We start from the raw sequence: 18780 nt of genomic DNA on the forward strand, positions 1-18780 counted from the left end.
AAGCTTTAGTTCACTGCTTCAAGTAGTGCACGACATGCTTCCAGAGGAAAACACATTGCCTAAAAGTTACTATCAAGCAAAGAAAATATTGTGTCCCATGGGTATGGAGTATCAGAAGATTCATGCTTGCCCGAATGACTGCATATTATACAGACATCAATTTCAAGAAATGTCGAAATGCCCTAGGTGTGGGGTATCACGGTACAAACTCAAGGATGATGAGGAGTGTAGTAGTGATCAAAACTCAAACAAGGGCCCCCCAGCGAAGGTGTTGTGGTATCTTCCGATCATTCCAAGGTTTAAGCGTATGTTTGCTAATGGAGACGATGCAAAAGACCTTACATGGCATGCAAATGGGAGAAACTGTGATGGAATGCTTCGTCATCCGGTTGATTCCTTGCAATGGAAGAAGATAGACCGTTTGTATCCGGATTTTGGCAAAAAGGCAAGAAATCTTAGGCTTGGACTAGCCACTGATGGAATGAATCCATATGGCAGTTTAAGCACGCAACACAGTTCGTGGCCAGTTTTGCTAGTGATTTACAATTTGCCTCCTTGTTTGTATGAAACGAAAATACATGATGTTGTCTATGATGATAACGGGCCCAAGACAGCCAGGAAATGACATCGATGTTTATCTCAATCCCTTGATTGAAGACCTTAAAAAGTTGTGGGACGAAGGAATTTTAGTGTTTGATGGGTTTCGAAATGAGACATTTAATTTACGTGCAATGCTTTTTTGTACCATTAATGATTTTCCAGCATATGTGAATTTGAGCGGTTACAGTGTTAAAGGCCATCGTACATGCCCCATTTGTGAAGAAGACACAAGCTACATACAACTGAAACATGGAAGAAAAACAGTTTACACTAGGCATCGACGTTTTCTTAAACCTCATCATCCTTACCGACGATTGAAAAAAGCATTTAATGGAAGTCAAGAGCATGAAAATGCACCGGTACCGTTGACTGGCGACCAGATTTTCCTGAACCTGATGCAATCACAGAGACTCGCACTGCCTCCTGAACCTGATGTTGGTCCTTCAGTTGCTCGTGTCAGCACAAAGGAGAGTTGTGTTGATCCCTCAAGAAACGATCTAGACACCGGTGACTAATACAAATGTGGGTTGTATATTGAAGAATATTCTTCTCGCCTGGTTGCCCTGGGAAGAGTTTATGAGAGATCCAAAACCATTCACAACATTCCTTTGCTGCATGATCAAGTTAAGGTTGGTGTTGAGGAGATTAGAGATATAGATGCTCCCATTCCTGTACTCACTAAAGAGGTTAAGGTCATGGGACAGGCTCTTAACACATTCCTTGCTTGGCCGACACATCTAGTCAAGCGTTTATCAGAACAGGTATTTTAGTGTCATTAAATGCTTATTTTTCCAATTAAAATGTTTACTGTGATTAAATTATGTCAATTAATTATGTTGGATAAACAGGGAGCTGTGAGACCCGCGAAACCTGCAGATAGGCCGGATGATGAGGTCGATGATCCGCTATATCTAATGACATTGACCATTCCACAGCTTTTTCTGAAGCCATTGCAGGTTATGTGGGATGCTACCTTGTTTGGCCTGTTTAATGAAAACTTTCCTTTGTACATAAAGTATGAAGATCTGTCTGAAATTGCACATGGTGGTCAATGTCTCAGCATATCTGTTATACAGTTGTGGATTCTGTAAGTTAATTTAGATTATTGTTAGTTACCTAATTTATTGTTTTACCTTCATGCATAATTTACTTTGTGTTAACAACAATAGGCATATGACTGAGACAAGTATGCGAGCTGGGAATATCGATGTGTATGGATTCCTCGAGCCACAGTCTATCTAGAGATCTGGCCAATCACAATTTGAATCAGAAAATTACATTAAGAACTGGATGCAAAATTCAAAACGGGATGTGTACCTAGGAGCCTACTTGAATGGATAACTTAAACTCAACAAATGAATTTAAATAATGTATAATAGTATAATAACATATATTGGTCTCCACTGCAGTGCACATTGGCAAATGGTCGTCATTTTGCCTAAGGAAAATGTTGTCATTTGGTTTTGTTCGTTGCATAATAAGCCAGACAACTACCTCAAAGGCATAATTAATAGGTCAGTGTTGTTTTTTAATACATTTGCATTAGCATTAGTCAGGTAAATCAAAATTTTAAATGTACAACAAGAATCTATGTTTGTATTCAATAGTGCTTTGAAAGGACTTGACGATACTCAACAAAGTAAATCCAAGCCTCCTGCTAGGTGGATTGTTGTTAAAGTAAGTTATTTAAACAATATGTTTTCACTTATATTTTAGTATTGTATAGACTAATTTGTACTGAACGTTGCATATCTAAATTTCATAATGTATTTAGTGTAATAGACAAAAAGGAAGCACTGAGTGTGGGTATTACGTCATGCATTGGATGTCAACTATAATCTTAGGAAATTTCCAGAATAATTGGGAAATGGTAATTTTTAATTCACCAAATTTCATATTATTATGATTGCTAATATATTATTAACTTATGTTTTATTATATCATGCAGTATTTCACTGATCCTAGACCATTGGAACCAGAAAGATTGAAGGCGCTTCGCAACCAGTGGGCAAAGTACTATTTGAAAGTGAAAAATGAAACTTAGGATGTTTAGACAATCTTGTAATTGTAGTTTATATTTACTTGGTTAATTTACAATTCATGTCTCAACATTAAATATGTTTTAAATTCATAGTAATTAGTAAATTTCTTATTGAATTTTCTGGTAAAAATTGTTTCAAAACAGAATGAAAATTATATGTTGTGTGGTCTGATTTTAAAATTTGCAGGTTATTTTTGGAATTTATTGAAAAAATAGACATCATGTTAAAAAAAAATTTCTAAAACAACATCGGTCTTTAAAAAAACTGATGTGAAATGTTACTAACAACATCAGTTTTTTTAAAAATTGATGTTAAATGTCACTTACCTCAACATTTTTTAACATCGGTTTTTAAAAAAACTGATGTTGTAAGTAACATTTCACATCAGTTTTTTTAAAAACCGATGTGAAATGTCACCTACAACATCAGTTTTTTAAAAACCGATGTCAAATATCACATTTAACATCGGTTATTTTAAAAATCGATGTTAAATGTTACTTACAACATCAGTTTTTTAAAAAATCGATGTTGATTTATAGATTTATAACTTTTTTTTTCCATAATTCATATCATATAACATCGCCTATTTAAATAACCGATGTTAAATATCACTTACAGCATCAGATTTTTAAAAAACCGATGTGAAATGTTACTTACAACATCAGTTTTTAAAAAATCGATGTCACATGTCACATTTAACATTGGTTATTTAAAAAACTGATGTTAAATGTCACTTACAACATCAGTTTTTTGAAAAATCGATGTTGATTTATAAGTTTATAATTTTTTTTCCATAATTCGTATCATATAACATCGCCTATTTAACTAACCGATGTTAAATATCACTTACAACATCAGCTTTTTAAAAAACCGTTGTGAAATGTTATTTATAACATCAGTTTTTAAAAAACTGATGTCACATGTCACATTTAACATCGGTTATTTAAAAAACCGATGTTAAATGTCACTTACAACATCAGTTTTTTAAAAAACCGATGTTGATTTATAAATTTATAATTTTTTTTCATAATTCCTATCATATAACATCGCTTATTTAAATAACCGATGTTGTATTTATTAGTTAACATCGGTTTTGAAAAACCGATGTTAATGATACTACTTTCCACATCGGTACTTTCAACATCAATTAAGAACCGATGTTGAAAGTCTTAAATAATCGATGTTAAAACCTTATTTTCTAGTAGTAGTTAAAGTTTGCTAGAAACTACATAGTGTATATCTTACATTTTTTTATTATAATAAGAAAATCTTCCATTGATATGTATTTATTAAATTATAAAAAATATATACATAGTTTGATAAACAAGTGGTAAATCTGTTCAAAATTTAAGTTTATGTCTTTGGTCTGTCAAAGAAAAAAGTTTGTGTTTAATTAAACTTCTGTGACCTTAATTTTAGGTGATCTTCGATTTTTATAATATTGATTTAAGTTTGAAGGTATAGAATCTTTTATCGCAGAGACAAGTTTATACAAAACTTAAGTAAGACTAGTTGAAAGAATTTTTTGTGAATTTTATTTCGACGTATTTTATCTCATATATATATACACACACATATATATATATATATATATATATTTATATAATTAAAGTATATATTATCTTAATTACTAATTTATTTATTGTACCCTTAATTTATTACATAGTTTATTAATGAGAATTCTCCATGTATGTAGATGCATTGACCTATTAATAATACACGTAGAGGTGATAAACATGAACTATTCGTTAAGTAAAAATACTCAAATTTAATTTGGACCTTTAAAATCATCAAAGTCCAATGAAAGTTGAGTTATCTTAGATTTTTGATAGGTTAAATTTTTGGAGACTAAACCCAAATCGAATTATGATTAGACCAGATTAAAAAGACACATTTAACTTAAACTCAAAATTTAATGTTTCAACGATCCATTTTGTCAAAGTGTTAAAACTAAAAATATGTAAATATAATTTGTAAAAACAAGTTTATACTTTGAAGTGTGAACAACACTTACATTTAAGAAGAACAAATTGAAGTTTATTAAACACACGAACAAAATAAATAGTTGCAAAATTTAGAATCAAAATATCTGGTCATTTGTTTATTGTGATTTTGATGATAAGGATAAATGAAGATCTGGATGGATGAATAACTGTAAAGCGAAAGATGATGTATTCCTAGCCAATGATTATTTGACCCGAAGAACAGTCGAAACGTGTTAATGTTGATAGAAATCAGTGCATTGGGTAGGTTTGCCAATTTGTTGGCAAACATGCATGTTTTGTGGCGAACTACATGGGAAATGGGAATCGATCAACTTAGAATCAATGAATGAATACTATAGGCTAGCCGCCATCTCATTTTTTTTTTCCCTTCACGAAATTGTACTAGTTGCATTTGCATACATATAACGTGTAATTGTGTAAATCATGCTGCAAAAATGATTCAATCATAATATTAAGAAACATTTACTGTGCTATTGTGTTTTCATAATTATCTAAAAATTCCTTATTGGTTTTTAATTCAAACACATAATATAAAGTTGTCTTTATTTCCTCAAACAGTAATCGCATTTCACTCAAACACATTTACTATGCTATTTTATTTTTTCATAATATAAAAAATTATAAGTATAATAGCAGTATTCTTCTTTTCGCCATTCAAAGAAAGATAATGTTGGAGTCAGCCGTCAGGGATACCTAACTTGGTCCCATGATTCATGACCCGTAGGATCAACCAGAGGATAATATATATCCCCGTCAGAGTTGTAGTAGATGAAGTGATGAACTAATAGTTTAATGGATAGAGATGGCATGATAAGAGTCTCTTTCTTTAACTTTTTTTCTCACCAGAAGTAAAAGATAGTATAGTCGAAGTTTGGTATCTAATCTTAGGTTCTCGTTATCAGATATTGGCCCATTAAATATTAGGAATTTTCGGGTTTTCTATGTACCCTTCAACATTAAATGTAGACATCGATTTAGTTAGTTGAAATTTCAACTGTTATTTATTATATTTGTGTATCCTTTTTATTCTTTAGTCGTCTTTGAGTCAATGTCTGTATGTATTTAGTCTCTATGTGTTACTAATGCTTGATGCGGAAAAACTATGCATTTTTTGACATTCTTTGATCGCCTTTGAATCAAGATACACACATATTTAATTTCTTTGTGCCACAATATTTAAGATTGAGTGACTATGTATCATTTGATTCTTATTGGATTGATGTGTTTAAGATTTATTATTGGACCCAAATATGATATTAGTATACAATTTATTTTAAATCTAAAAGACCGAGAAGATGATATTTTTAAGTTATGTTTTATTTATTCAAAACACAACTTAACCAAAGAAACAATTTCTATAATGAAATAGATAAATTAAATTTTGATTGAACTTTTTAATAATTGAAAATCTAATTAATTTTTTTACAACAATTAAAGCTTAAAGAACATGATTCAACTTTTTAACAATTGAGGGATTCAATTAATTTTTTAAAATAATTAAAAGATTCAATATAACATTTTAATAATTAAGGAATTTAATTAAATTTTTAATTATAATTAAAAAAGTAAATTATATAATTAAGCCTAAAATTTATTAAGAGTGGGGTAATATTTTTTTAGATTAGAAAATGACAATAACATAATATAATATTTATACATCATATTAAAGTAAAATGAAAACTTAGTGGGACATATGCCTCACTCCCTTAGGCATAGATCCGTCCCTGGATATTATCTCCAAAGTGTTGGCATGGGTCACATATTCTTTGACTGGTAAATTCTCCATCTGTAACTTGTTCATGTCACTTGGCTTCATAATTCAAATGCAGCCGACGATGACAATAATTTTATGCACTGACTTTTGGAACCGACGGATGCAAAAGCAATGATATTCTGACGTATAAAAGAATCAATTATGAATCATGCTAAATGTAATTTTTAAAGTTGTTATTTGAAAAGTCAAGATTATTATTATACAAGTGATCTATGATTAATAGATGACAGAGTAAAATCTTTTACATCATAAATGTATAAATTCAAAAATGTATTAAAAAAAAAGAATATTAGATAAATGTAATTTTTCAAACGGTCGACTGATGTAATTGAATCCCAAATGTTTGGACCTATTCCTTCACCAAGAGAGTATCACACTGTCACTATTTGTTTTAGGAAATCTCTGGATCGCATGAACAGAACAAGACAATTGAGTACTTAAATTAATTAAAATGAAATTGTATTACCTTAATCAGTGAATTCAAACTTAAATCTTGAAATGTATATTTACGTTAAATACTAAACAAGAATTTTTGTAACTCATAATATTTTTATCCAGCTTGAGTACGATTGAGATCTCTATAAAAGTATCGCAAGACCAGAACAAGAGTAAACTAATAAGACCGTAAAAGTAGCATGAAATTGTAATGTGTTTCAAATTTTTAGTCAAATTAAATCTAGTATTTGAAAATAGTAATAAATATATAAATAGAAGTAAAAATAACAAAACATATAACATCTCAGTAAATAAAAGGTTAAACTATTATTCTCAATGATTTAGTACTTGACCTCTTAATTGTAATGTTTAATAACATGCCAAAAATCAAGTCTCTTAAGAATGTGAAAAAATACATCTAAATTTATCATGTAATTTATACTGGGAACTAGCAATTTATCTTGTAGTATGTCCATCTAGTCGTGATATAGTGACACACGATTGCGAGGTGTAGTTAGAAACTATATATATAATTTATTTTGATAATATTTAATCTAATTTATGGGCATTACTTTGGTGGATTAGTATTTTAAAAATAGTTTAAAATGGACAGTAATCTTAAATTATTAAATTAATTTCATTTGATAGATCAAATTTTCATTTTCTACATTAGATAATAGCTTCTACAAATCTTTTCCTAACTTCCTAACAACCACTGTAGTCAACACCGTAGGCCGGCCGCCACCGGGAATCGACGGCATTTCATAAACTTCAATCTAGCTTCCACCAATATCTTTTTCTACTTCATGTGGTTTCATCATTTTTTTTTTCTCATTTTTCCTTTCACAATCAGTTTTTTCTCTACCTCCAGATGAACTTTTATTTTGAAGCCATAACGAAAAGTGAATCTTATAGGTTGTAGGGTAAGGAATTGGAAGAGAAAGAGGAATGTTATAATGGAGAGGGTCTATGGTAAAATATACACCACGGATCAATCGGACGGTTTATAACTGTGATTTAAAATGGACCACTTTTATAGGTGGAACACTCTACAATTGGCCCTAATTTATGCTGTTTAATTATTTAAATTTAAGTAGAACTTGATAAATAAAGTGAAAATCAAGAAAGCTTAAGCACGGATATTGTTTTGAATTGTCGTTATTTTATACAATCATCAAATTACACAATTTCTTACCTCTGGCCGGTATACATTTTGTTTTCCTGCCAAGCCTTGGCAAATGGCAATTCAGTGATACCCGCCTAATGCAATGCCCTCGTTTGACAGTTTTCACAACTAGTGCAGCTATGTGTTTGTTTTAAATTATTATCTATAAATAAAGGTAAGTTGATTTTTTTTAACAATATTTAATCTAGTTAATTAAGGTTTACTAAATCTGTAAAGTGTATGTGGAAGGATCCTTATATTTGTCATACTTTGAGGTAATCTTGATGAACGTGAGAAGAGGTCTGATAATGAGATATATTAAAATCTCCCATCAAATAAAAATAGCACCGAAATATAAAAGATAGTTCAACAACACTTATACTTGAGTTTAAACGTGTTCATCCTTGATTCTTTTGGGCATGGCCTATTTAATTATTGGGTCTCAATGTGGGTCAGTTTCCATTTGGTTAGTTAAACGTGTCTGAGATAAACCCATACCATCCTTCATAACCTGAGAAAGGAACTAAAAATCGCATACTTGAAGAATTCATGATCAGATGCCATCGCTTTGGATGACTTTTTTCATTTTTAAGGAAAGTGGAAACAAAACATCGCAACTCAAATAAATTGACCATCAATCATGCATATTATAACCAAATGAAAAAACTTGTCGAAGGAAAAAATGTTCAAAACACATGTAACGGAATAAAAAAATATTTATTTTGCATCTAAATTATATTTAAGCATGAAAAATTTTCTTTAATAACGTGAAAATCTCACGTGTATCAATATCTCTTTATTCTAAACATGAAATTTTTTTGTTTGTTTTTTTTCTCTTATCAAATATTTCAAATTATTTATACTTTTAATGCTAACAAAAAATATAATAATATTCCACTTAAGAAATTAATCAATCATTTAATCATATTATCTAATTTAATTGATCATTAAATATTAAAATAATATTAAAATTAAAATACTCATTTGTATGTGACATCGTAATTAATCATTAATTCTATCAGTTCAATAAAATTAATAAATGAAATCTATTAATATTTATCTAATAAATATTATCATATATATATATATATATATATATATATATATTAATCTATCTGAATTATTAATGTCATATTTACAATAATTCTATGATCAAGAATAATTTAATTTAAAATTAAAAAAAATATTTCTCATTATTATAATATTTATTATAATAATAAATATTTATTTTTAATCAAACACATTATTAAATAAATTATTTAATCACATAATGACAATAATAATAATAAAATAATACTTTATTATTAAAACTAAAATTAATTATACGATGACTTTTATTATAAACATAGAAATTTATTCCCAATTAACTTGCAACACAATCTTTAGTTATGTGAGCCTCACTTTATGAATTTTAACAAATTTCAACAGTCAAAATTAGTAGTAATGTGTGCTATAGCACTCTTCACCAAAAGCCACAATTATTTATAATAAAAGAGTAATTAAAATAGGAATTTATAGAAAACATTAGGAATAATGAACAGCATAAAAAATTACACCTAAACAAGAAAAGATCTCTAGTATTTTACCAAACCAGGCAGCATGCTAAACTAGACTCAATTACCATAGACAACTTAATCAAACAAACTGAAGCCCATGTCGTCATCAGATTCATCTGCTTCTTCCTTCTTTTCCTCCACCTTGGATGCAGCCGCTGGAGCAGCGCCAGATTTAGTAGCAGGTGCGGCAACAACCGCTACAGCAAATTTACTAGGATCCTGCAATCAACACATCAATGGTTACTAAGAAAAATGAAATTTGATTTTTTTTAATAACTCATTGCATATTTTGGTTTCATGTTAGATTCTCCAGTATTACATTAAAACACCGATCAACGTGATTTTAGCGGATGATTTTCACATGTTTAATTTCATGTTAAAAAATTGATTGTGTCCAAAAATAATTTTGTGTTAATTAAAGCAAGAGTTCTACTAATCAGTGCTCTTGAAGCATTGATTACAAAATTTAAAGAAAAAAATATTTATTATGAAGATTAAAAAAAATTATGAAAACATAATTTTATATATTCAAATAAAAGAATTCTTCTTAATTCCTTAACTAATGCTCCAAGGATATTGTCCTGGTTAGGATTTGTCTAAAATAATTTTAAATAACTTTCACATTTGATAATTTTTTTATACCATTATATTACTATTTTACTTTCATAAATATTTACTCTCTCTAATCTTAAATATAATAAAAAAAACATTACACATTAATTATAAAAATTAATTAATTACATTTAATTACATCAATTTTAATTAAAAATATTTTTTCTAACTTATCTTTTATTGAAAGTTGATATCAAAGATAAAAAAGAATCATTAAAACTAACATATCAATTAAATATAAAATATTGAAATAATAATATTAAATAAAATAAAATATTAAAATTTTCTTATATTTAAGATCAGGATTTTTTTTTCTTGTATTTAAGATAAAAAAAATAAACATAAATCATATTACTTTAAAATTAAATTTAGAAAATCAATTTGATTAATACTAATCTAAATACTATCAATGTTCAATGCCCATTAGAGACAATACCTTCAAGTACTCCTTAACCTTGTCTGCCTCGGGGAACGAATATTCTGTTGCCACTGCAACAGCCAGGATGTTCTTATAGGAATTGACAAACATGTGTGGAGCAGCTGCAATGGATGGGTACGAGATAGCCAATGAAAGTGAAGACACCATACAGACACCCTCTGCAAACTTGACAACGAGGTCATCTTCAGTGAGATCAAGAACCTCGGGGCTAAAAACTGAACCATTGTCATAAACAGAAACAACAGCAAGCCCATATGAGAAAGGCCTTATCGCAAGCTTGGAAAGCAATGCGGCTTCGGAAGAGCCAACCTTGTCTCCCTTCATAATGAGTTCTACAGGGGTGACAATTTCCACAGTACCCTTATTAATCTTGGTAGGGATGTTAAGCACCTAAAATTAATGTGTATATTAATTAAAATGTGAACACCACCAATCCACCATATATATTATCAACAGGTAAGTTCATTTAAGTTCTTAATCCCAAGAACAAGATTGCAGAAATTAACCTGAAAGAAAGAGGTCTGAGAGGGATCCAGCCCTGTGTTGCCTGGGGGAACAATAACATCAATAGGTGCAACTAAACCTACACGAGCAGGAGCTGCCACCTGTATAAAACATTTCAATAACAAGAATTAAAATAAATAAAAAATGGAGGAACACAAAATATGTGAAATTGAGAAAATAAAGAAACTAAAAGCGCAATTAAATCTAATTTTATTTCGATAAAAGATCAACACATAGGATTATATACCATAGCAATATCAAATTCAATCACAAGCAAAGTATTGCAATAGAAATGTGTAACCGTCTACAACGACTTCAGATGATAAATGAAGCACAAGCACGTCATAACCGAGGCAAGGCAAGGCAAGAAGAAGAAGAGAATTCACGGGTGGCAATGCACGATTTTTCAAAAGCTAGTAATTCCAAAAGTTCAAGGGAACTGATCGAACCATATGCTTTGGAAAGATATACATATCCATAAACATTAAATTGACACATCACATTAAATTAATTAAATAGAAGCACCAAAACAAAACCAAAAACGGTAAACATGCAAAACCTAGAAACCCCATCAAGTGCAACGAAAAATAAGTGTACCTACCTTGTACTTGGAAACCACTTCCTTAACCTCCTTGACGTCACCTTTGGTGAAAATCAACCCCACGTTACCCTGATTCAACGAAAAATATATACATCAATAAATAGTTGAAAGTGGTAGTAATTAATCAATAAGGAGATAAAATGTTGGCTTGGAAGTAAAGGTTTGAATTCCTATACTAACAAAATTAACAGCTAATTAATATTTGTGATAAAAAAAAACATGAATTAAGGAATGTTAAAGCAAGCGTGCATGGATACAGTACTGACGACTAGAAGGGGAATAAGGTTGAGGATGGTGGTGTCGCCGGTGTTCTGGGCGTGGATCTTAATACTGCGCTTCATCATGGTGTTCTTTCCCATGAGAATCACCGAGTCGCCACGTAGACCGTGTCGAATGTTCTGAAGCTGGTTGGATCCGACGTTGTCCGCAGCCACCACAAGAATTTGGGTGTAATTGTCCAGAAGCTTGCACAGCTTCGCATCGTATGCTATCTTCTTCTGCGCTTTCGTCAGTTTCCTTGCCATTATGAGGGCCAAGACAAAGTTTATCTCGTTAGGGCTCAGTCAAGGTGGACAGCTAAACGGCGCCGTCTCTTTAACCGGTGGAGAGTATAGCAAAGACGATGAAGAAGATAATTTTAGAACTGAACTATAGAAATGTTTTGGGAACACACATTGATTATAACTGCATGCACTAGTGAACGTGAATCCACGCGGAATTCTTATTAACAGAAAATAAAAATAACAACCCAACGATTATACTGCTCCTAGAATCGTGGTACATTTGACTAAATCACAAACAGAAAAACAAAATTTGTCCCTAACTGCAGTTGTTAATTAGCACTTTTGCAAATTGCAACAGCTAGCTCCACTACTACATCTTTGACGGCTTAATGGTAGAGACATTATCACAATCGGCCACTGTTGGACAATTTTGCCTCAAATTTAAACTTCTCGAAATTATTCTTAACAACCATCCACTTGACATGCACATGAAGCTGCAACAATAAACTCTAGTATTTCTGTAGTAGAAAGAGTAACCATCATTACTTGTTTCTTTGAGACCATCAAACTGCTCCTGATAATGTAATTCAAAACTCTTAATATTGTTCATAAACTTTTTAAATTTATCATGTAATTCACACTGGCAATAAAAAAATGTTATAAATAAAAAAGGCCTTAGTACAAAATATTTATCAATTATTAACAGCTACTCAACTATGTGAATTGTGATCATTCTCATTATTTTCTTTATTATATTTCAGAACTTTGTCACTCCTGTATGCGAGTATGTCCTAGTCGTAATATAATGACGCGATCATCACGACTTTGAAACGTATAAAAAAAAATACTTTTTAGTTTGATATATTCAAGTACTTAATATTTCTCTGTCTTAATCTTACACTTTATAAGAAAAAAAAAAATCCTACCTAATTTGAATTTTAAAGAAAATTAATCTTACACTTTATAAGAAAAAAAAATCCTACCTAATTTGAATTTTAAAGAAAATAAATAAAATCTGAAAAAAATTATAAATTTCGGTACTTAATTTAAGATATATATATATATATATATATATATATATATATATATATATATATATATATATATATATATATATATATATATATATAATTTAGGTAGAACTTGGCAAATAAAATGAAGTACGTGGAAAGCAATAAAGCTTAAACACGAATATAGTTTTGAATTTTCATTTGGGTTTATACAATCATAAAATTACACTTTTTTTTCTTCCAAATCTTAGCAAAGGGCAATTCATTGATACCGTTTAATTTATTGCACTAGTTTGACTGTTTTCAGAGCCACTAAAGCTTGGTATTTGTTTATCTATTAGTCTACAGAACTTATAAATATTAAAGGCACTAGTCTTGTTATTTTAAACAATCTTGTTAATAAGCCATAATTTAAGTATCTCTAAGATCCACTAAATCAGCAAGGTTGGTTAATCCGTGTGTGAATGTTGTAAGTTTCATGATACCATATTTAGGATAAAAAAAAAAAAAAAAACCAAGTTAAGGATGTTGATAACAAGGCGTTGGTTTAAAGGTGGGAAGTAGTTGGCAAAAAAAAATATTCTTGAGTTAGTAACAGAATAGCAACGGATGAGAAGTGCGCATACTTGATACTTTTGGGCATGGCCCATTTGATTAGAAGAATTCAGATGCCATCGATTAGGATGGGTATTAATTATTTTTATGGATCGAGCAGAAACAAAATTCTGCAACTCAAATAAATTATAACCTTCAAGCATATCCATATTAAGTATTAACCAAATGAAAAATACTTCAAAGACACTCTTTAGTTACGCGAGCCTCGCTTTCTGAATTTCAACAGTCAAAAGTATTAAATTGGGCTAGCACTCCTCTTCGCAAAAAGTGAGAATTACTTATAATAAAGATTAATCAAAATAAGAATAATAGGAATGAAAATTATCAAACTAAAAAATATTAAAATACCACCAAAATAAGAAAATATCTTGTTTACCAAACCAGACATCAAGTTAAACACTTAAACTAGAATCCATAAAATCCAAACTGAAGCCCATGTGGTCATTAGATTCTTCTGCGGGTTCTTCCTTCTTTTCCTCCTCCTTGGTGGCAGCTTCTGGAGCAGTGCCAGAATCAGTAGCAGCCTAGCAGGTGCGGCAACAGCAGCTACAGCAAATTTACTAGGATCCTACAATAAAAATATCAATGGTTACTAAGAAAGATGAAAATAATAACAAAATTTTCGAGTGCCACAAAGCATATGATAGTAACTATTAGATATAATATCTTCAAGTACTCCTTAACTTTGTCTGCCTGGGGGAATGAATATGCTGTTGCACTGCAACAGCTAGGACGTTCTTATAAGCATTGACAAACATGTGGGGTGCAGCTGCAATTGTTGGGTATGAGATGGCCAAGCCAACGAAAGTGAAGTCACCATGGAGACACCAACAGTAAACTTCGTTGGTCATCTTCAGTGAGATCAAGAACCTTGGGGCTAAAAACTGAACCATTGTCATAAACAGAAACAACAACAAGGCCATAACAGAAGGGCCTTATCCCAAGCTTGAAAAGCAATGCAGCTTCAGAGGAGCCAACCTTGTCTCCCTTCTTAATAAGTTCTGCATGGGTGATGATTTGCACAGTACCCTTATTAATCTTGGTAGGGATGTTAAACACCTGAAATTACTGTGTGTGTATATTAAATGTGGACTTATCAACAGGTAAATTCAATTAAGTTCTTAATTCCAAGAACATGATTGCAGAAATTAACCTGAAAGAAAGAGGTCTGCGAGGAATCCAGCCCTGTGTTGCCTGGGGGAACAACAACATCAATAGGTGCAACCAAACCTACACAAGCGGGAGCTCCCACCTGTATAAAACATTTCAAGAACAAGATTCAAAAGCGAGTATATAATAACCTAGCAGCTTAATTAAAGCTAATTTTTTCAAGCAACATAAACATGCACCAATCTTCAACAAAATATAGTACTAGTTGTTTTTAGCTTAGATACACTTGTCCCCGAATTTTCTCAGTTTCATGAATTCATTGCCATTTTTTAAAAATTTGATTCCTACTATTTTAATTTATACATTCTTGGTCCATTTATCAACTTAACACCCTATATTTAACAAAAATATTGATGTAACATTAAAGTATTGTCATCCGTGCCGACTACAGGCTAATTCCCCTTCAAAATTTTGGATAAAAGTTGGATGTTAAATTAATAGATATATAAACCAAATTGCATATTGGATAATTAAGACAATAGAGGATCAAATTCACAGAAAAAAAATGAAGCGACAAAATTTGTAAAATTGAGAAAAGTCAAAATGACAATTAAATTAATTTTTAATGGAAAAAATTAACACAAATTTTGAGTAATAATATATGAATATCCATATATTGTAAATACCTACGTCACATCCTTATTTTTTATATATCTTTTCCTTCCTATTATATATACATTTGTCTCTCTTTTTTCTCTCAAGATGTCAAATTAAATGCCATAGAGTATCCGAGCTTCTTTATCCTAAGATTATATACAATAACATATAAAAATCAACATCACAAGAAAAATATTGCAATTTGCAACTTAAGTGTGTAATCAAGTAATAATCTATATGCCGGGTAACAAGTAACTGGATAAATGAAGCAACAAAAGAATTCACAGGTGGCAATCACACAATTAAGCTCAAGGGCACAGTTAAATCAAAGCATATGTCTTCGAAAGATATCCATAAACCATAATCAGTCTTCCATTGTGTTTTGCTACACAATATTTACATAATGCTGGCTGCATGCCAATGACGAGTCACATTAAATTAAACAAAAGTACCATAACTAAAAAGGCCAGTAAACAAATCCTAGCAAGTAGCAACCTCATCATAATGCAAGAATAACATCAGAGATTAGCAAAAACTAATTTGGTAAAAAAATCAAACCGAATTAATTTTAAATTTTTGTAATGGGTTCGGTTTTATATTCAAATAGTTAAACTAATTTAGAAACTGGTTTAAGATCAAACTAGTTTTAAAAAATCGATTCTAAACTCAACTAGTTTTTAATTAATTTTAAACTGATTCTAAGAGACGAATCAGCTTCGAATTCACTTTTGAACTAGTTCTTGAACTATTTTTTTCAAATAAAAATCAGTTCAGTGTAAAAACAATTCGGTTAACCGAATTGATTTTATAAAATATTGTACTCATTTTTTAAACTAGTTTGAAAAACACAAGAACAATAATGAGTCTACCTTGTATTTGGCAACTGTTAACTTGTTGGCAAATGCATCAAATTTGTGTGACAAGTAATAAAGTACTTGGAAGTCCAAGTGTCGAATCCACAGAGACTTTATTTGTACTTCGATTAATGCAAACCCAATTTACAAGCAAGAGATGAGGAAATAAAATAATAGATAAAAAAAGATAGGAGATAAGATAAAGATTTAAAAGAAAAGATAAAATATTTAAAGATAAAAAATAGAAGATAGAAAAGATAAAATATTTAAATTAAAAGATGATAAAGATAAAAAATAGAAGATAAAAAGATAAGATAAGAAAAATAAAAGATTAAGATGAAGATAAAGAAAGATAAATTCAGAATTTGATAATGTTGATGTATTATTTTAGATTTTTCTCTATCAATTTGCTAAATTTTTAGAATACTTGTCATTGATGTCTTACGACGACAAGTCTATCTTACCTATCTATCTCTCAAATGTCTTTGAGAAGGCTCAACATATAAAATGTATAAAGTTCTAATTCTAGATATTTATTTTGATGCATGAGCATAATGCAAGCACTCTATGTCTAGTAGTGATTTTATTAAAATATTCATTCCTTTTAGTTCTATTAGAAATTAATCTCTGTCGAGCGACTAATCCAATGTAAGATCTTCCTTGTATTTCTAGTAAGGATTATCCTCTATCGAGCACTTAACCACTAAAGATGATGCAAGGATGAATGATACATGAAATTAAAATAAAAAAGGATAATAGAAAAGAAAACACCTGTTTACATTGATAAATGAGGTGTATCTTTTAACTTTTTAGGGTCTGTCAGACCCTAACTAAAGGTTTAGTCTCTTATAGCCATAAGGGTCCTTACACTTGAAAAAGGATTTGAAAATTGATGGAAAAGAAGGGATGAGAAAAGGACAAACAAAGCAAGATTTCCCCTATTAGAGTCACTCAGGCTTAAGATGTATTCATCAGAGAGAGCTCTGAGTCTCCGGGGTGATGTCTTATCTCCTTGGCTTAACTCCTTTTTTAATAGTTGTTGGGATGGACTTAGATCTGATGACAAAAATCTTCCTTATTCATATTTTTGATATTTTTCACTTTTAATCCCTCTTTTTTATATCTGCAAACCATGAATAAGAAAAATATCAATTCCTAACATTTAAACCAAAATTAACTACTAAATAAATATTTTTAAAAATATTTTCAATATATTTTTATTATAAAAAATAATTCATATTTAGCCGTCCCGACCTCCTTCAAGTCACCTTTCATGAAAATCAACCCCACATTACCCTGATTCAACCAACATTATATCAATTATCCAATTGCTTGAATGGTTCAAAATTGTAATTAAGCATTAATCATTAGTGTAACAATAGAAGAATCAATGAAAAGCCACTAGCAATATTAAAGCATGCATGCGCTGACCACTAGAAGGGGAATAAGGTTGAGGAATATTGCTTTGTTGCCGGTGTTCTCGGAATGAATCCTTATAGCATGCATGCACTTCATCATGGTGTTCTTTCCCATGAGCACCACCGAGTCGTCACGTAGACCCTTTCAAATGTTCTGAAGTTGGTTTGATCCAACGTTGTCCGAAGCCACCATCAGAATTTGGGTGTAATCCTCCAGAAGTTGGAACAGCTTCGCATCGTCCGACACCTTCTTCGCTTTGGTGGGTTTCACCATTGATAGTGTTTATGTCTTTTTTTTTATTCATGAGAATCAGTATTATAAGATTTATATTAATTCACACATCATCTCAACCAATCATGTTGGATTTCTTTGACAATAGTGTTTGTGTCTAGTTTTTATACTATAACAAGGAAAATAGGAAAAAAAATAAAAATAAAAAGAAAAGGGGTAAAATTGAGGGCCAAGACGGAGTTAGGGCTCAGTCAAGGTGGATAACGAAACGGTGCCATCGCTTTAACCTCTTCTTGGTGCTACTATGGTGGAGAGTGTAGCAAAATATAAATTAAGGTGAAGCTTGAGAGTTAAGTTAATATAAATCGTGGCAATGTAGGGATTTTTCAGATTGGGCTTGCAATGGGCCTTTTCTTAAAGGTCTTTTTGGCATTTCTAGCTTCTTTTGGCCCTCGATTCAAAGGAGGGAAAGAAAAAAAAAAGGATGAGTGGGAATGATACATTTCTTCTTTGCTTTGATTCAAGAGAAAAAAATAAACATGTCATCTCATCTGGTTCATAAATGTATGGGGGAAAATATGAATAATATATTGTTATATTTTTAAGCTTAATTGCAAATTTTATCATTTAATTTTTATTATTTTGTA

At 30.6% G+C, this 18780-nt stretch overlaps 2 protein-coding genes and 1 pseudogene across 2 annotated transcripts; 1 reads left to right on the forward strand and 2 right to left on the reverse strand.

Moving 5' to 3' along the window:
- The first annotated feature begins 995 nt into the window (after positions 1–995).
- Positions 996–1842, forward strand: LOC114381764. Its single transcript, XM_028340982.1, has 4 exons — positions 996–1107; positions 1225–1361; positions 1449–1687; positions 1770–1842. Exons 1-4 carry the CDS (start codon positions 996–998, stop codon positions 1840–1842), a joined length of 561 nt encoding a protein of 186 aa, XP_028196783.1.
- Positions 1843–9653: 7811 nt separating this feature from the next.
- On the reverse strand, positions 9654–12374 carry LOC114381047 (60S acidic ribosomal protein P0-like). Its single transcript, XM_028340222.1, has 5 exons — positions 12001–12374; positions 11735–11803; positions 11136–11234; positions 10627–11019; positions 9654–9797 (listed from the first exon to the last, which is right to left on the reverse strand). The coding sequence occupies exons 1-5, from the start codon at positions 12256–12258 to the stop codon at positions 9654–9656; spliced, it is 963 nt and encodes a 320-aa protein (XP_028196023.1). The 5' UTR covers positions 12259–12374.
- Positions 12375–14254: 1880 nt separating this feature from the next.
- Positions 14255–18175, reverse strand: LOC114381765 (annotated as a pseudogene).
- Positions 18176–18780: the final 605 nt, after the last annotated feature.

The sequence above is a fragment of the Glycine soja genome, chromosome 13 (genome assembly GCF_004193775.1).
Source record: "Glycine soja cultivar W05 chromosome 13, ASM419377v2, whole genome shotgun sequence".
In the NCBI taxonomy this organism is placed as follows: Eukaryota; Viridiplantae; Streptophyta; class Magnoliopsida; order Fabales; family Fabaceae; genus Glycine; species Glycine soja.